This window comes from Marmota flaviventris, chromosome 2 (genome assembly GCF_047511675.1).
Source record: "Marmota flaviventris isolate mMarFla1 chromosome 2, mMarFla1.hap1, whole genome shotgun sequence".
In the NCBI taxonomy this organism is placed as follows: domain Eukaryota; kingdom Metazoa; phylum Chordata; class Mammalia; order Rodentia; family Sciuridae; genus Marmota; species Marmota flaviventris.
Window position 1 is genome coordinate 200,020,646 of NC_092499.1, and position 16,807 is coordinate 200,037,452.

Genomic DNA, 16,807 nt, shown 5'->3' on the forward strand with positions numbered 1-16,807 from the left:
GAGCTGTGTGTCCATCCAAGTGTATATGTCTGTGTGCTAGAATTCTCTGTCTGTGAGGCAGCGTGGGCGCATGGGATGTGTGTGCTTGGCCGACCTTCCACAGTTTTTGTGGGAACTGAGGATCTCCCTTGGGTGGGATGCCGGTTGCCAAGGGCGTCCTGCCTGTGGCTCCAAGTGTGTCTGCAGGTTCCCATGTACCTAACTGAGGGTGTCCTTTGCTGTATCTGCCCATGTGGTCCTCATGTGCCAGTCTGAGGGTGTCCTTTGCTGTATCTGTGTGAGTCTTGTGTATGTCCATGGATTTGTCTGTCTAGACGTCTATGAATGAGTCTGGGTGTGTCTGTCCAGCCGTCTGCCTCTGCGTCTCATGGCATCTGTGCTGCCTTCTTGCAGAGTGAATGTCATTGTGAGTGTGCTAGTGATTCGAGGGTCTCTGGGCGAAAGCACGAGTGACAGGGGTCTGCGCTGGTCTCCGAGAGTGGCCCTTTCCAGGGAGTGTCTGTCCCTGGCTGAGGCCTGTCGGGGTCGGTGAGTGTAAGCCTGCACCTGGGCGGCTCTGAGGACTGAGAGTGGGGGTTGGGCGGGCGGGGGGTTCGCCGTAGGACCCGGCGCAGCCAGTCTTACCGCGCGCCTGGCTCCCGGCGCGCACACCTGCGCGGACTGTGGCGGCGAGAGCGGGGCGCAGCCCGCACCCTCCGGCTCCCACGCCCCGCAGGCAGCGCCCCCTCCCCCGGGCGGCGCCGATTGGCTGCGGCGCGCCGCTCGGAGCCCGCCCCGCGCGGCCGGCGGGGGGCGCCGCGGGCCAGAGCGCGCTGCGCCGCCACCACCGCCGCCGCCGCCACCGCTGCCACCGCTGCTGCCAGGAGCACAGCGCGCCTCCGGCTCCGTGCGCCGCCAGCGCCCGGCCCTCCTGTCGCCCGCCCGCCCGCCAGCCCCGCCGCGCCCGCCAGCCCCGCCGCGGAGCCCCGGGCCGGCCCCGGGCCGCCGCCACCACGCCGCGCGCCGTACTCCGCGTCAAGAATGGGGCGGCCAAGCTGCCCAAGCCGCCCGCCGCCGCCGCCGCCGGCGCGGCCGAGGCGCCCGGCGCCGGCGCGGGCATGGAGCGCTCGCAGAGCCGCCTCAGCCTGTCCGCCTCCTTCGAGGCGCTCGCCATCTACTTCCCGTGCATGAACTCCTTCGACGACGAAGACGCGGGTAAGCGCGCGGCCCGCCCCCGACCCCGGAGGTGTCCCGGGATCCAGATCCGGAGGCCCCCTCCTGGATCCGGTGCACCCTCAGAGGTGGCCTGTGTCTTCTCTCCACCCCAGCCCCTCTCGGGAAGCTTCCCCAGGGTCTCCTTCCCATTCCACGGGACCGCAGGGGCTCTAGGATGGGCCGTGTTCTAGACTTCCCCCCAGGGACCTCTAGATCGTTTGCACCCTTTTCTCGCAGGTGGGCCCTTGGGCCGCCTGGACCCAACTCTCCCTACTCACCTGCGCCTTCCGGATGCCCCCTGTCTTGTTCTTAGATCTGACCTATCACCGTCCCTGAGTCTCTAGAATGTGCCCACTCTTCAGACCCCTTGAGGCTCCGACGCGCCCCCCGCCATTGGAGGTGGCGCACAGACCTTGCCTCTCCATCTTTGTCTTGGCTGCACCCAAAGGCTCCCAGCCCAAGACCCCGGCCTGGCGCCCAAGGCCTAGAGCGCCCCCATTTGACTCTCCTCCCCTTCCCCCACAGTCTGGGGCTCTGGACTCTAGGTTCTTATCTGACTGGGGCAGTCACCGGGAACCTGCCAGGTGATGCCCTTTCCTCCTTTTTCTTCCGCGTCTTCCAGGAGGAGGTGTAAGGCGGCGCCAACTCTACACTTGCGCGCGCGCTAGTGTGTGCCCCTGACCTCGCGTGCTCTTGTCCCTGGAGTGGCCCTTTGGGGTGGGCTGAACCAGGCCACCATCCTGCGGCCCGGAACCTGCTGCTCCTAGGCCTGCGTGCAACCTTAGCCAGAGCCCCAGGGGCCGGAGGCTCCCGCCGGAAACAGCTTTTTGGGGCCCTGAAACCAGGCAGAGGGAACCTGAGAGCTCCAGATTTGGTTTTGGGGTGAGGAAGTGAATCCAACAACAGGTGGGGTAACTAGAGGGCTTGGGCGAGAGTTCTCCAAGGAGTGCCAGCTTGAGAGTCAGAATCAGGTTTCCGTCTTCATTCTTATGAGCCGTGACCTTGGGTAAGACATGACCCCCCCCCCCCTCCAGCTTCTGTTTTGCTCATCTGTGAAAATGAGGATGGCAATGCCTCCACACAAGGCTTTGTATGGTGTAGGGTGGAGTTAAAAGTATTTTGTGAGCTGAAAATCTGAGAGTATTTGAATTCAGTGAGGGGACAAAAAGGAGAGGAGAGTATGTGTTGGGGAGGAGCAAGAAGGTTTCATCTACACTTTTGAGACTCTGATGAAAATATGGATTCTCTCTCCCCAAAATACGTAAGTGCTTAATCTACAGAATTTAGCCTACAGTTCTGGGGAGTTCAAGGGCCCAGGATTCCACTCTCTGCCTGCTGGGACCCTTATCTGGTCAACCCTTCTCTCTAGGTTCTGCCAAGGAATGGAGTGATGGGTGATGGGTACTCACCTGTAGGAGGCAGGTGGGGAAAAGGAGAGGTCTTCAGAATCTGTGGTCTGGTGATGAATGGGGCAGACCCCTTACAGACCTTCTTGTTGTTGACCTGAAGGTGGGAGTGGGGGTAAGATGGTTACTACAGAGCCATTTTATGGGATTGCCATTTTACAGAGCAAATAATTGAGGCCCAGAGGCTTCAATCTCCCCCTTGAAATAGCTGAGGGAGCCTCCCTAATGCAGTGTTCTCCACTAGAGCAAAATTGAAGGGAGGAAATCAGGCTACCTTGGGGGTCTGGAGGAGGTGACAATTGCAGAGAAAAAGGTAGGGCAGGAAGCCTCTAGGCCAGGTAAGCTGGCTCCCAACTCTTGCCAGGTGGCCTGGCACTTCTAAAGTTCAGCAGGCCACTTAGGTCTCAGGAGCCTGTCTGGGCAGGAGCATGGTTTTGCAGGAGGACTGGAGGCAGCACAGTTTGTTTTTTCTCCAGAGTCATGCTCCATGTCATGGGTCAGACACCTTGGCTGCAGGTGGCTTGCTCTAGGTTTCACTTAAGTCAACAGAAAACTGCATGTAATATCAGTGATATTTTTAAAGATTCACCTTATATTGTTTTCAAGAAGATTTAAGTTCTTAAGTGTTGCACTTGGAAGAGATTTAGAAATCATCCTATGCAGTCCCTTCTAGACTCTCAGTGGGTCGGTGTGGGTGTGTATTTGTATACATGTGAGTGTGTATGTGTATGCATGCGTGTGTGTGTGTGTGTTTGTGTGACTGAAGCCCTGGTATGTGGTATGTGTATGCTTCTGTGTGTTTATAACCCAAGGTCAACCAATGTAGCAGGTACAAATCTGAGACTAAAACCAGGTTCTCAGTTCTCAGAACACCAGCAATCCTCTTTTTGAAAGAGAATGGTTTTAAAAAGCTAGATCTCACTGTGTAGAAAATGGTGCCCAGGTGAGGAGGCCTCAGGGAGTGCTGGTGGCTGAGAGTTCAGTGTGGGCATTTTGAGCTCACTGTCTGCTCATCTCTAGGGCTGCCAGGAGTTTGGGAGGGGGAGGGAGAAAGTCAACTTTCATTTCCGGAAGAATAATGAGTGTCTGGTGAAAGTCGGAAGTGGGGAATGTTGTCTTGGTGCTTAATTTTTCTTGCTCTTCCCAGTCATTAATTTCCTTCTAAAAGAAGCCTTTTGGATGCATCCTTCAGAAAGCACTTGGCTGAACTAATTTCTAAACGCAGTTGGAAGAGTCTCTGGGCTCCTGGACAGAGCTGGCTTGGGCAGGAGGCTGTCGGGTGCAGGCTTGGCTCCACCTGTCTCTCCCCGCTCCTGTGGCCCTCTTACTGCCTGGTCTGTCCCCTGTCCCTGATGGCTCTCTCGGAAGTGTGTGTGTCTGACAGGCCTCTGGCTCATCTGGGAGGCTCCCCTTTGTTGCTGCTCCCAGCTCCCGTGGAAGGCCGCCTTCCCATCCACAGCCATCCTCAGGCTCATCTGCCCTCTTCCACTGGTTTCCTGGGGAATGGGCTAAGGAGGGAACTGTTCCCCCTCTGCTTTCCATTAGCCTTAAATGGGCAGAGCGCATTCCTGCTTTGGACTTGGGGGCTTTGGACACTGGGGTGGGCCAAAGAACCTACCTTCCTCTTTCCACACCTTTCTAGCCACCATCTGGCCCAGGAGGCTGGTCACTGCAGGTTCCTAGATTCCTGTTGAGGGGCATCTTCTGTGTGCCTGCTTTTCTTAGAATGTTGTTTTTGCCCTTTTCCAGAGGATGCAGGGGCTTTAGGGAGGCAGGCTCCAGGGCATTTGTGCCTGGGTTTATTGCTCAGCCTTGCCAACACTGAGTTTGTGATTGGGGAGGTTTGGGATGGGGAGGAGTTAGACATGAGACCCCGTTTTTCTCAACTGTATGAGGAAGTAAATAACAGCAGGAACCCTCACAGGGTCAGTGTTTCTCATAGCACCCCCGTAAAATTTAATATCCTATTAACACCCCCATTTTCAGATGAGAAAGCTGAGGCACAGACTTAGTAATTTGTTCAAGGTCACTCAGCCAGGAAGTGAGGGAGTTGCGATTTGAACTTGGGCACTCTGACTCAAGCATCTATGCTTTTAATTAACATACTGCTTGCTGTTCGAAGACTCAGGACAGAACCTGGCATGAGGTAGATCGCAATGCATGTTCACTTTGATCTGTCTTAATACCAGGTGAGAGTTGTTTCTGAGCATGACTGTAAAGAAGAATTTGTGGGTTTGGGCAGGTAAAAGACTGATTCTCAAAATGTTATTATTAATAATCTTACTAGGCAATTTTTTTTTTTGCCTTATGATTACTATTATGGTAAAGCTGGACCCTCCTTTGAAGCGGTTCTTAAGATGGAGACTTGGGGGACTTGTATGCCAAACAAGAGGGTAGGAAGCATTCTGGCTGCCCATTTCCGTGACCACTCGTTTGGACCACATCCACAGGTCTGCCCTTGACGCTGTGTCCTGGGGCATAGCTGGGAGCAGGGGTGGATCTCCTTTCTAGTGGATGCACTGGGAGTTATTGCACTGGGGTCTGAAATTGGCAATGGGGTTCCTGAGCCTGACCAAGTGGTTTCAGCGTCCAGTTCTCCCCCGCCCGCTCAGGAGAAGGGCGGAGAAGTTGGAGCAGCCAGCTCTGATTTGCCCAGAGGATGGATGCTTCGATCCGGTGCAGGGAGGAAGTTGCCATGGCAACACCAGCCGGCTACCAGTCCCTCTGCTAACGGTTTGGGCCACATCTCTGGGCTGGAAGCCCTTCATGGCACCGCCCTCTTCCGTTCAGACCAAATCTGATGCAGTGGTGGTGGGGGCATGGTGGGTGGGGCCCACAAACTAGTACCACAGCCTCCCTCCCCCCTCATATTTGGACAGAGGAGAAATGGAGGTGGTTGTCGAGTTACTTCTGGGATGTGGAGGTGCTCATATCCTGCCAGCCAGATCCTGGCAGGGGGAGTCAGAATTTGATTGTCCCTGTCCCCACTCCCAGGCACCCGGAGTAAACATTCTGGACCGACCCCCCCACCCCTATTCACACGGTTTGGTAGAGTTTTCTTTCCCAGACCAAGTGCTAACTTTTGTCCTTGAAATTTGACCTGAGCTTTTTCTGGGAAACAAAATGTCCTGCTGTCCCTCCCTTTCCTCTGGAGGTGGTGGAACAGAGGGAGCCCTTCAGCTCTAGAAGGGGGCTGGGCTGGGTGGGGAGGGTGGCTTTTGTGAAGGCATGACTTTGAGGCTTTAAAGCCTCCACTTCTACTCTTACCCTTGGGGCAGGCCACTTCTGTCCCCCACCCCTGTCCTCTTTCCCCACCCCCCTCCCATTTATCACCTGGTCTGTAATCGCCTCGACGTTCTGGGAGCTGGGCAGAACTCTTCTGGGTTTGGATAACTGAAGCTTGGTAGAGAGTTGAGCCGATTATTTCCCTAGTTCAGGCTGAAGGGTGGGCTGACAGTGCGGACCGGACCCAAACCAATTCATTTTAATCAAATTTTCCTGAAATAAGGATCTTGGGAAAATTAGGGGCATGAGGCTTCAGCCCTCCGTGTGGCCCTGATCCTTGGCCTGCAGTTTGCTCTGAGCCTTTGGGGCTCCTTCCTCAAGTCCCCCCCTTGGGCTCTTCCCCTTCCCTGTCCTCCAGACTCCTGGCTCCAGCTCCCTTGGTCTGCCGTTGCCAGGGGCCACCTGCCTGGGTTTGGTGGGAAGGGGAAGGAAGGCCCCTCCTCCTCGGCTCCCTCTGGGGATGAGGCTCTGCCTCCTTCTCCACCCACCCCCAGGCCCAGAGGCAGAGCCAGTTCCAACTGCAGGCTGAGTGGGGGGCGGCCAAGTGCGGAGGAGAGCCGGCATGGAAGGAAGCTGCCCTGAGCTGCCCTTCTCTCCCGTCTTGGGGCCTCTCTGCCACCCTAACAACCTTACTTCCGGTGTCTTTTAGAAACTGTTGGAAAGGTGCTGCTTCTAGAGAGGGTGCTGAGAATAGCGCACCATCTGCCCGCGTAACCCTGCCCCCACCGGGCCCAGGTCACCCTGTCTTTCTGGAGTGGAAGGAGAACCTGGCTTGGGTTATCAACTTGCCCTGTGACCTCAAGCAATTCTCTTAACCTTCATGAGCCTCATCTGGAAAAAGGGTTAATGCCCTTGGTCTGAGCATCTCAGGATGATAGAAATAGAATAACTGAGGGCCTCTCAGCCATGCTCGGTGTTTTGCATGATCTCAGCGAATCTTGTAGCGACCCAGAGGGTAGCTGCTGCTGCAGATGTGCCCATTCTGCAGATGAGCAAAGTCAGGCAGCTGGAGCAGTGTGCACGGTGATGACTCCAGCCCAGCCGCATTGGCTGGCAGCCACCTTCTGCCTGTGGCATGAAATGAGTTCCCAGGTGGGAAACGGCTGTGCAGTCTTCAGGGACTCTACTTGGGCTGTCACAATAACAAGTGACAAAGGCTAGGGTGCAGGGGCCTGTTCAGGTTCACGCGTGCCCTCCGGGGTCCACTGCCCAACTGCAGCTCTTTCGTGGCCATCAATTCCTGGATGATCCCATCACAGTCGGCCAGCAGCTGCTGCGCCTGCCTGGCCTCCTTGAAGAATCCAGTCTGCCCTGGCCCTGGGGGCCCAGCCATCACCTGCCTCTCCAGACCGATGTAGGCCAGGGCTGGATTATATTTAACGCTGTGCTATTTCCACTTGACAGCTCCCGAGCGCTGTCCCCCCTCCCCGTCTCCTTCCTCCCCCCCTCCCCTTCTGATTCACTCGGAAACTGACGAGGCTGATGTCAGCGCCTTATTCTTAGCCCCCGTAATTGTAACTGCATTTAGCAGTGCGCACTTCATTAACAGTTTCTGCGGTGGGGGAGTGAGAGGACCGTGGGGCTGGGCAGGGACACGGGTGGAGGTGGGAAGAGGGACCTGCTGCCCGGACCCTGGCCAGCTGCCTGCTTTGGATGGGCCAACTGGGTAGGTTCCAGGCCTGGCTTTCCAAGACTAACAGTCCTGGAAGGACCCTTGGAGAGCATCTCGTCCATTCCCTTCACTGGGCAAAGAGGGACACTGCTCAAAGAGGTGTAGTGGCTAGCAAAGGTCACACGTCAAGGGTCCAGGGTCTGACCTCTGAGTCCAGGTTTTCTTGTCTGGTATTTATTCATTCAACCAATATTGAATTAGCTGCTTGGTGCTAAACAATCTGCTAGGCATTAGAGGTTTATCGGGGAACAGTGCAGACATGGTTTCTGCTCTCATGGAATTATGGGCTGAGGGAGATGGACAATAATCGGTGAGTAATAAAAAATAAATAATTTTAGATTGTGTTAAGTGGAATGAAAATAAAAAGTGACAGGATAGGAGAGAGCATGAAGTGAGGTGATCAGAGAAACCACACTTGAGTTGAAGCCTAAAGGACAGAGCCAGCAATAGGATGTGAGGAGAAGAGTATTCTGGGCAGAGGGAGATGTTGTGCAAAGGCCCTGAGGTCAGTGTGAATGTGAGCTTTAGGAAACAGCAGTCTGGCATGTTACAGGAGTGGGTGAGAGGAGGTGAGGTCAGGGACATGAGCATGGTGGGCATGCGGGGTGGAGAGCATCATAGCCTTGTAGACAATGGTGGGGAAACAGGTCCAGAGAGGAAAAAGGAAAGGCCTTCAGCTGGGTAAAGTCAGAGAGAGGCCAAGAACTCCTGCCCCCAGAGTCCCTGACTCTGCTGTTCCTCAGGCACAGATGGCTGTGCCTTTAAATGCACAACGTGGCTTCCTTTGAGTCCTGGCTGGAAGGCACTATGGAGTCAGGGCAGGGCCCTTTCTCCCCACCCTGCCTGCTGTCGCACTCTTCTCATCTCACCTGAGCGGGACCCTGCTGGGGCAGGAAGAACTGGCTTTGGAATCCCAGAGACCTGGATTTCCATGCTACTTCTGCCACTTCTGGCTTGCGTGGCGTTGGGCCAGTTGCTCTATCTCCCTGGGGCTCAGCTTCCTCCTCTGTAAACTGGGCCATAATAATAGTAGGTACTTCAAAGGGTGATCGGGAGGAAAAGACGGTGAAATGCACAGTCGCACCCCGCCCAGAGCTGGACCTGCGGGGTTAAGCGTCCTCAGTGGTGGGGACCAGCGAGGCCGTGTGCCAGTGCCGGGCACGCAGGGGCACTCGGTCAGCGGTGGCCGCGGCGGTTCTAATCGCTGTGGTCAGTTGAACAGGGCAGAGCCGGGCTGCTCAGTCTCCGCGAGCCCAGAATCACCAAGGGGCTTGTTTGCACACAGACTGGGGGACCCCACCCTAGTTTCTCTTTCAGTCTGGAGTGGATTTGTTTTTGACAAGTTCCCAGGTCATGCTACCCTGAGGCTGCTGGCCCAGGGACCCACATTGACAACCACAGGTGAGAGACTGGCCATAGAAAAACGAGGCTCTCTTCCGTGCCCCTCCCTGTGTCTGGGATGCTGAGCTCCAAATTCAGCCCCGGATGGCGTCTTTGTGTCCGTCTGGTTCCTTTAGGGCCTCTGATCCAGGTGAGCCTCAGCTGCTGCCTGCACAGGACTTACTGCGAGGACCCCATGAAGCCCCCTGAACAAGTGATAAATGAGCCAACACAGCAACAGTCAGGCCATGCTGCTGGGCTCACGCAGCCCTGGGGACGCTGGCTCCGGTCTAGCACCTTTTACCAGACAGAACAGGTCGGAGGCTTGCGTGTTAACACCAGGAGGTTCATTTCAGGACAGGTCTTTCCTGGGAAGAAGTAAGTCAAAGGAATGATGGCGGTGGAGAGTCACAGTGCTGGGAAATGCCACCAAGGCAGTTTCCCCGGTCGTCTTGTTGAACCCTTTCTAGGAAAGGGGGGTGCTGGTTATTTTCCAGCAGGAGTCGGGCTTGTGGTGAGATGAACTCTCACCCAGCCTAGCACAACTCAGGGTCAGAAGACCAAGGCACACAACATAGTTTCCGGATGGGACACGGACTGAACCCATGTTCTCCGAGAGGGGTGGCTTGGGGTAGAAAGCACAGACTCTGGAGGTGCGGAGATCCGGGTTTGTGTCTCTGTCACTTGCTGGCTGGGTGTACTGACTACGTATGGGACTGGTGTGGGCCTCAGCCATGTCCTCTGCAAAATGCAGCAAGAGTACCAGGCAGCTCGGGAGGACCGGAGGCAGTGCCCGAGCCACACACAGAAGGCACCGCAGAAGTGCAGCTGCTGCCTGCCCTGTTCCCGCAGTCTTCCTGAGCCAGGGGTGCGCACACCTGGCTGGTGGAGGGTGGGAGCGCTGCCCCCTCTGGCCCTGGCCTGGTAGGTGTGTTTGCTGTGTGCCTTGTGGAGCCTGCGAGGCTGCCTTCAGGGAGAGTCGTCTCCAGCTACTTCTGGTTGTCTCTCCGACCTCAGTGTCCCTATCTGCTGAGTGAGGGTCCAGGGGGCTTGGTTTAGACACCACGAGAGTCTCCCAGAGAGGAAGGACACCGCGCAAGCCTACCTCTACTCTCCTGTCACCCCGTGAGATCATTGTCATCCCCCGAGTCATTTCCTACCAGAGTTTCTTTCTAGATGATCTTTGGTGACTAGTCATTGAATAATTTCTAAAATAAGTATTTTGGGAATTAGTTAATATACACTAGAACAGTTTGCAGGGAGGTACTGGGTATTGAATGCTGAGGTGCTTTACCATTGAGCTATTTATTTTATTTTATTTTTTGGTACGAGGGATTGAACTCAGGAGCACTCACCACTGAGCCACATCCCCAGCCCTATTTTGTGTTTTATTTAGAGACAGAGTCTCAGTGAATTGCGTAGCGCCTCACTTTTGCTGAGACTGGCTTTGAACTCACGATCCTCCTGCCTCAGCCTCCCGAGCCACTGGGTAATTTTTTTATTTTTATAGACAGGGTCTCACTCAGTAGCTTAGGGCCTTGCTAAGGTGCTGAGCCTGGCCTGAAATTTGTAACCCTCCTGCCTCAGCCTCCCAAGCTGCTGGGATTACCAGAGGGATCTCCATTTGCTCAACACCTCACAGCAGGTGGATGGCAAAGCCAGAAATAACACTAATGTTGCTGGACTCCAGGTGCTGAGTGTTCCCCAAATGCAGGGTCCCCAAGTAGCCATGATGGGCCCTGCTTGAGGCATCAAGGCTGTGCCCTGCATCTCCAGCACTTGGTGTCCCTGGTAGATGCCGCCTGGAGATGTCCTGGGAGTGGGTGGGAGGATATGTCACTAATTGGGGTCTATAATGGAAATTAATTAGTTCCTTAGCAAATGTCTGGAGAAACATCTTTCATCTGCCTGGGCCCAATACCAAGCCCGGACCAGGTGCCTCTGGAACCCAGCCAGGCCACGGCCAAGCCACCCCCGAGCCATATGGTCTCAGGAAGCTGCCACTTCTGCCCACTTCTGTTGGTCATGCTGAGATGGGGCAGAGGGACCCCAAACTGGGCAGCCTGGCCCCGAGGGCAGTGGGTGGTTGCCTCTAACAAGGGGGAATTTAACATAGCTGTTCTCTGGACTTGTTCTCTGGACTCCTGACAGTCACTTTGGACTGAAAGGGAAACAGAGGATGGGGAACTTTTCCCTCCTGCCTCCGCCGTCTTGGCCTGAGCCATGGGTTTTGTGCAGTGGTAGTGTGTGGAGCCAGGCACAGTAACACGTGTCTGTGATCCCAGCAACTCAGGAGGCTGAGGCAGGAGGACTGCAAGTTTGAGACCAGCTTTAGCAACTTAGCAAGACCCTGCCTTGAAATAAAATAGAAGAGCTGGGGTTGTGTTTGGGCGGTAGAGTGCTTATCTCAGACGCACGAGGCCCTGGGTGTGATACGGTGGAAAGGCTCTCAAGTAAGACCTGTGAGTGACAGGGACACAGGACGCGGAAGGGGAAGTAGCAGCCACACGGACATTCCGCTGCAGTCCAGCTGCAGCCTGTTCTCTGGGCCCTTCTTGGTGTGGGGCGGGTAACTCAGTGTTGACCAGCTTCCTGTATTAGGGAGTCCCCCAGGTTGGGGACGCCTTGGGGCAAACCACCGTCAGCTAGGGTAGTCCTATAAAGTCCTATAAGGACAGGGCAGCCCTGAGCTGATGCCTGCAGGTGACTCTCAGCAGCTGTGGGATGGGATCTGGCTGGTGAACCGACGAGGTCCAGCCACTCCCTGTCTGGAAACCTCTGGTTGCCCAGTGTGGAGGGTGGCTGTGCCCAATGTGCTGTGCTGTCCAGCCCTCATTGTAGGTCCCCCTCTCAGTCCCATGAGATGGGCATGGTGATGGCTGGGAGGCAGGATGGGAGAGCCAGTCTCCAGCTGTACTCCTGTCTTAGCCAGGGTCACCTGGCTAGTGAGGGCTGGGGAAGTGCCAGCCCAGGCTGGGCTCTGGACTGTGGTCCTCCCAGCATCCTGTACTCAAGTCTGCATTCTTCACGACATGGTGTGTATTTGGTGCTTCTTAGTGGGTTCTTTCCAAGTGCCCCTTTAAAGGGTATCTGTCCTAGCCCCGTGTAGTGGCACATGTCTGTAATCCCAGCACTTGGGAGTTTGAGGCAAGAGGATCATAAGTTCAAAATCAGCCTCAGCAGTTTATCGGGGCCTTAAGCAACTTAGCGAGGTCCTGACTCAAAATAAAACATGGCATTTGCAGGTAAATGGACAGAGCTGGAGAATATAATGCTAAGTGAGAGTAGCCAATCCCAAAAAACCAAATGCCGAATGATTTCTCTGATTTAAGGATGTTTCCGGGGCGGGGAGATGGGAGGATTAAATGAACAGGGCAGAGGGGAAAGGAGAGGGAGGGGGAGGGAAGGGCCATAGGGGTAGGAAAGACCATGGAATGCAATGGTCATCGTTACCCTAAGTACTTGTGTGAAGACACGAAGGAGGTGACTCTACTTTGTGTACAACCAGACATGAAAAATTGTACTCTATATGTGTAATATGAATATAATGCATTCTGCTATCACATATAACAAATTAAAATAAAAAATTAAAAAATTTAAAAAATGAGATGCTATGAGAAAAAAGGGGGGCTGGGGATGTGGCTCAGTGGTTAAGCACCCCTGGGTTTGATCGCGTGCGCACACACACACACACACACACACAATAATGGTGTCTGTGCTGGCTTCTGCCTAACCCCAGCAGACGTAGAGCCCTCTGTCTGACAGCATTTTTAGCTGTGTGATCTCCTTGATCCTCAGGAACAGTGGCCGTATCTGGAGAGGTGGGCAGGAGTCCCACAGGCTGCCTGAGGCCATGTGACGGCATAAGCGTAGCTGATGTGTCATGCCATGAGCCCTGCATTTGTCATAGGAAAACCTGGATCTGAGATCCCATTTCTGCCGGTTAGCTGGTTGGGTGGCCCTGGGCAAGTCATGGTCCTCCCTCTTTGAACCTTGTTTCCTCATTGGAGGAATAAGTCTGCAGTCATAAGGGGGAGCAACCTGCAGGTGTGTTAAAGAGTGTGCACAGCAAGACTGTGGCAAGGCTCTGCTTAGGGGGCGGGTGGGGGAGTCCAGCCAAAGCTGGCCTCTGCCTCTGCCGAGGAGGCCGGGCCTGTGCCAGGCACAGTGACACTTGCCCTGTTGTCCGTGGTTGGGTTCCCCCAGAAGCAGATCGAGAAACAGGACTCAGGCACAACTATTAGCTCCAACCAATAGAAGCTGCCATTTTTGTAAGTCAGAACAGTTGAGTAGCAATTTTACAAGGTTTTCATAGTCCACAGAGGTGGTGGGTGAAACCCCCGAGGGGAGTGGGCACACCAGGCAGGGGACAAAGGCGGGTTACCTCTGGGCGAGGGCAGCTGGGAATGAGGCTTCCGAAGACTTCAGGAGACTGGAGAAGAGGGCTCTGCAGACTCCTGTGAAGGCCAGACAGCAGATATTTCTGTCTTTGCAGACCATACGGTCCCCCGTTGCAACTGCTCAATCTCACAGTTGTAGTGAGAAAGCAGCCACAGACGGTATGTAAATGAAAGGGCGAGGCCATGTCCTAATAAAACTTTATTTACAAGAGCAGCAGCAAGATGGATTCGGCACAGGGGCCATCGTTTGCAGACGCCTGGGGTAGAGCATGCACCTCGGCTGTCCCACCGGGGAATGAGGGGCAGGGGGTTTATGCGCCAGCTTCCACCTGACCGTGAGGGCTGCCGGGGTGGAAGCCCTCACCAGACAGAGGAGGCTGGGCCAGGTGGGGGTGAGGAAGGGGATAAACAGCCAGGCTCTCTCCAGCTCGGAGCGTGGCCTGCTGGCCTCCGGGAGTGTATTGGCAAGAAGGTGGCAGGGTGGACAGGGAAACCGGGGTGTGCACAGGCCAGATATTCGTTCAGCTTCCTATTTCCAGCCTTTGTAAGCACTTATTATTTCCAGGCAAAGCCCAGCTTCTCCATGGCTAATGGTTTCGTGTGAGTCTTCACCTCTGGACTCCGCCTGGGCCTTGCCCTCTGCTCGGACATCCCACCCCTCTTCCAGGGGTCCCAGCCACCTCTCCAGGAAGCACCCAGTCTTCTCTTGGGCATTCCCGTGGTGCTTTGCTGTTCCTCCAGCTTTGGCACAACGGGGCTTCTGTCACTTTCTCTTGCCGCGCCGTGAGCCGCCCCAGGTGAGAGGCAGCACCATCCTGTCCTCACCCCACCTAGGGGCAGAGCTGGGTCCCTGACTCCTGCTCCCCTCCAGTGGGTGCTGATGACCAGGCCCCCCTGGTGACCTGAGGCGAGCCCCGTCTTGGCCCTCGTGGAGTCTGCAGCCTGGGGGAAGGTTAGACAACCCGACAGCAACGACTGATGATCTCATCACTCCTGGGACAGGTGCCGGGGCCAGCAGAGGCTCAGTAGGGAGACCTGACCCCTGGGTGGGGGTCTTGGCAGCAGGGCTGGGACCTGAGGTGGGGGAGGCTGTGGCCGGGGCTGTCCTGCTGCCAGCACAGCCTGGGAGTCGGGGAGTGAGGCTGAAGCCGAGTTCTCCTGGACGGTGCGGCTCTCCTCCCTCCTGTCTGTCTACACCTCTAGCGCTCACGGGTGGACATACTGACTAGGGTTGCTTCTGTGCATAAGAATCATGGGTAACTTTTTGCTTTCTAGTTGTTTCCCACATTTTCTGCAGTGGGCCTGTCTTGGTAAGAGTGCAGGCCCGGTGAGACCACATTCCCATGACAGTTTTGTAACTACATTTTTTTTTTTTTGCCATTCACGGATGATGCTGTTTCTCTCTGTAAAGAAAGAGTAGTGGCAATCAACCCTGTTCACGTGGTTCCCATCATGTTCTGATGCTTCACCTCTCTTAACTCATTCGAGCCCCAGGACTGCCCCAGGCAGGTTCCATCACTATTCCAATTGTACAGATGGGGAAACTGAGGCACAGAGAGTAAGCTAAGTAAGTAAGCTGCCTGAAATCACATAGTAGGGGTCAGAGCCAAGACTCCAATCTGCCTGTCTGGCTCTACAGTCTGAGCTCAACCACTGGGCCCTGCTGTCCACCTCACAGGGTAAGGATGAGGGGACACCTGGGCAGCCCTTATCCCGGTGCCTGGCACGTAGTTAGTGCTCAGTAAATATTAGATCTTGTTATTGTTAGCAACTGTGCAAAGGCCCTGAGGTGGGAAAGGGACATGCCTTTTGAGAGTCCTGGGAAAGGAGTATGTGGTTGGTGAGGTCACAGGGCTGGGTCTCACTAGGTCTTTCAATTCAAGGATCTTGCACTTGAGCAGGACGATCGCAGACCCTGTTGGGTTTTTAGCAGGGAAGAGACAGCCTCAGATTTGGGGTTTGCGAGTCTTAAAAGACCCCTGTGGCTGCAGCGGGGAGGGGAGGGGAGGCTCTGAGAAGCCCAGGACGGCTCCTCTTGGGTGCAGCAGCTCATCTCAGACCTGATTGGGCAGCCTGGGGTCCTCAGGCCTCTAGGCTGGCTGTATGGGCCAGAGCACCAGAGACAAGTCAGGAGTGTGTCACCAGGCTGGTCTGGTGACGCTGGGTGGCTGGGAAGTGCCGGCTGGAAGGCAGGAACAAATTACTCTCCTGGAGATGAGGCCGGGCCAGTTCCTGCCGCGTTACATTATTAAATTTGTAATCTTCATTCTAATACTTTCCAGCAGTGAATAAGAACCAAATTTAAAATGCCGGCTTTACATTTCTGGAATGGAGCTCTTTGTCAAGAACTCTTGAAACCCATAATTTCTCTCCAGAGGTGAATGTCTCAGTCTTTAAAAATAATAATAATAAATAAATAAAATAAAAAAATAAAGGAAAACGACTCTTTAGTTAAGGGTCAGGATTGAAGGGTTTGACCCCGACTGTATGCCTCCAGCCCTGGAAAAGGCTCAGAGTGGCCCCCGCCCTGCAGATGCCTATGGCTGCCCCAGAAACTTAAACTCCTGAGTCTGGGCCTTGCTGGGGAAGAAAGCATGGGATGCTTCAGCTCACCTCACCCTCAAGCCCTGGTACATCTGTAGAAATCGGGTCACATGCTCTGGAAGAATCGACCTGTGTCGACCCTGTGAACCTCCTCGTGACCTGGCTGGAGAATGGCGGAGCTGGCTGTTGGTGGAACCCGTGCCACCTGGCTCCTGCCTCTCCACCTGGGCGGGATGGGCCCCGATTCAGGTCACCAGCATCCACAGGCTGCTCTCTGGCCCCCCTCCAGCCAGATCCGTCCTTGCCAGGGGCAGTGAGGACCCTGAGCCGGGAAGGGGACTCACCGCCCTGGACTCCTGCTAGGCCGTGGTCAGGTATGGAGGCCCCGGCATTCAAATGGCCCTGACCCAGCTTCCTTCATCTGGTCACACCTTCCTTGGGTCTAGTGGGCTCTGTCCATTGCTGGTGTCATGGTGGTGGCCTTGAGGGTCGGAGGTCAGAATAGCACATAAGTGCAGATTGGCCCCTTGCTGTGGTGTCCAGGAGGAGGGGAGGGGTGGGCTGCTCCCTCCTCACACCATGTTCCGCCACGGACTCGGATGATTCTAAATATGAGCCTGTCCTGGCCTTCAAGGTCATTATGAAGGCGTGTTTCTCAGAATAGAAGGACAGAACATATTTTATTCAATAGTCCTGATTTATAACTTTTAAATATTTAGAATAAGCCTGAGATCCTCATTTAGACTCTTGCCTGGGGCCCCAGCATGTGAAGGGAGGGCCTTTGCATCACCTTTGAACTGAGAGCCAGCCAGCCCAGGGATGGCCTCTCCCCTCATGGCCTACGACTTGGCCCCACATGGAGGCCTGTGGCTTAGAAGTCAGCTGTGTGCAAGTCAGAGGAAGGCACCTCTTCCCCCGCCCACCCA

At 55.2% G+C, this 16,807-nt stretch overlaps 1 protein-coding gene across 3 annotated transcripts in view; it reads left to right on the forward strand.

The window, feature by feature from the left end:
* The first annotated feature begins 1,097 nt into the window (after positions 1–1,097).
* Positions 1,098–16,807, forward strand: part of Rims4 (regulating synaptic membrane exocytosis 4) — a 50,472-nt gene continuing 34,762 nt past the window's right edge. For 2 of the 3 annotated variants that reach the window (XM_027954367.2, XM_034637009.2), the window contains exon 1: positions 1,098–1,194. In XM_027954367.2, coding sequence (XP_027810168.1) covers positions 1,098–1,194 — 97 coding nt within the window. Of the gene's footprint in view, positions 1,195–2,394; positions 2,398–16,807 lie in introns of all 3 variants that reach the window. The other variant, XM_027954366.2, reaches the window with a different exon arrangement.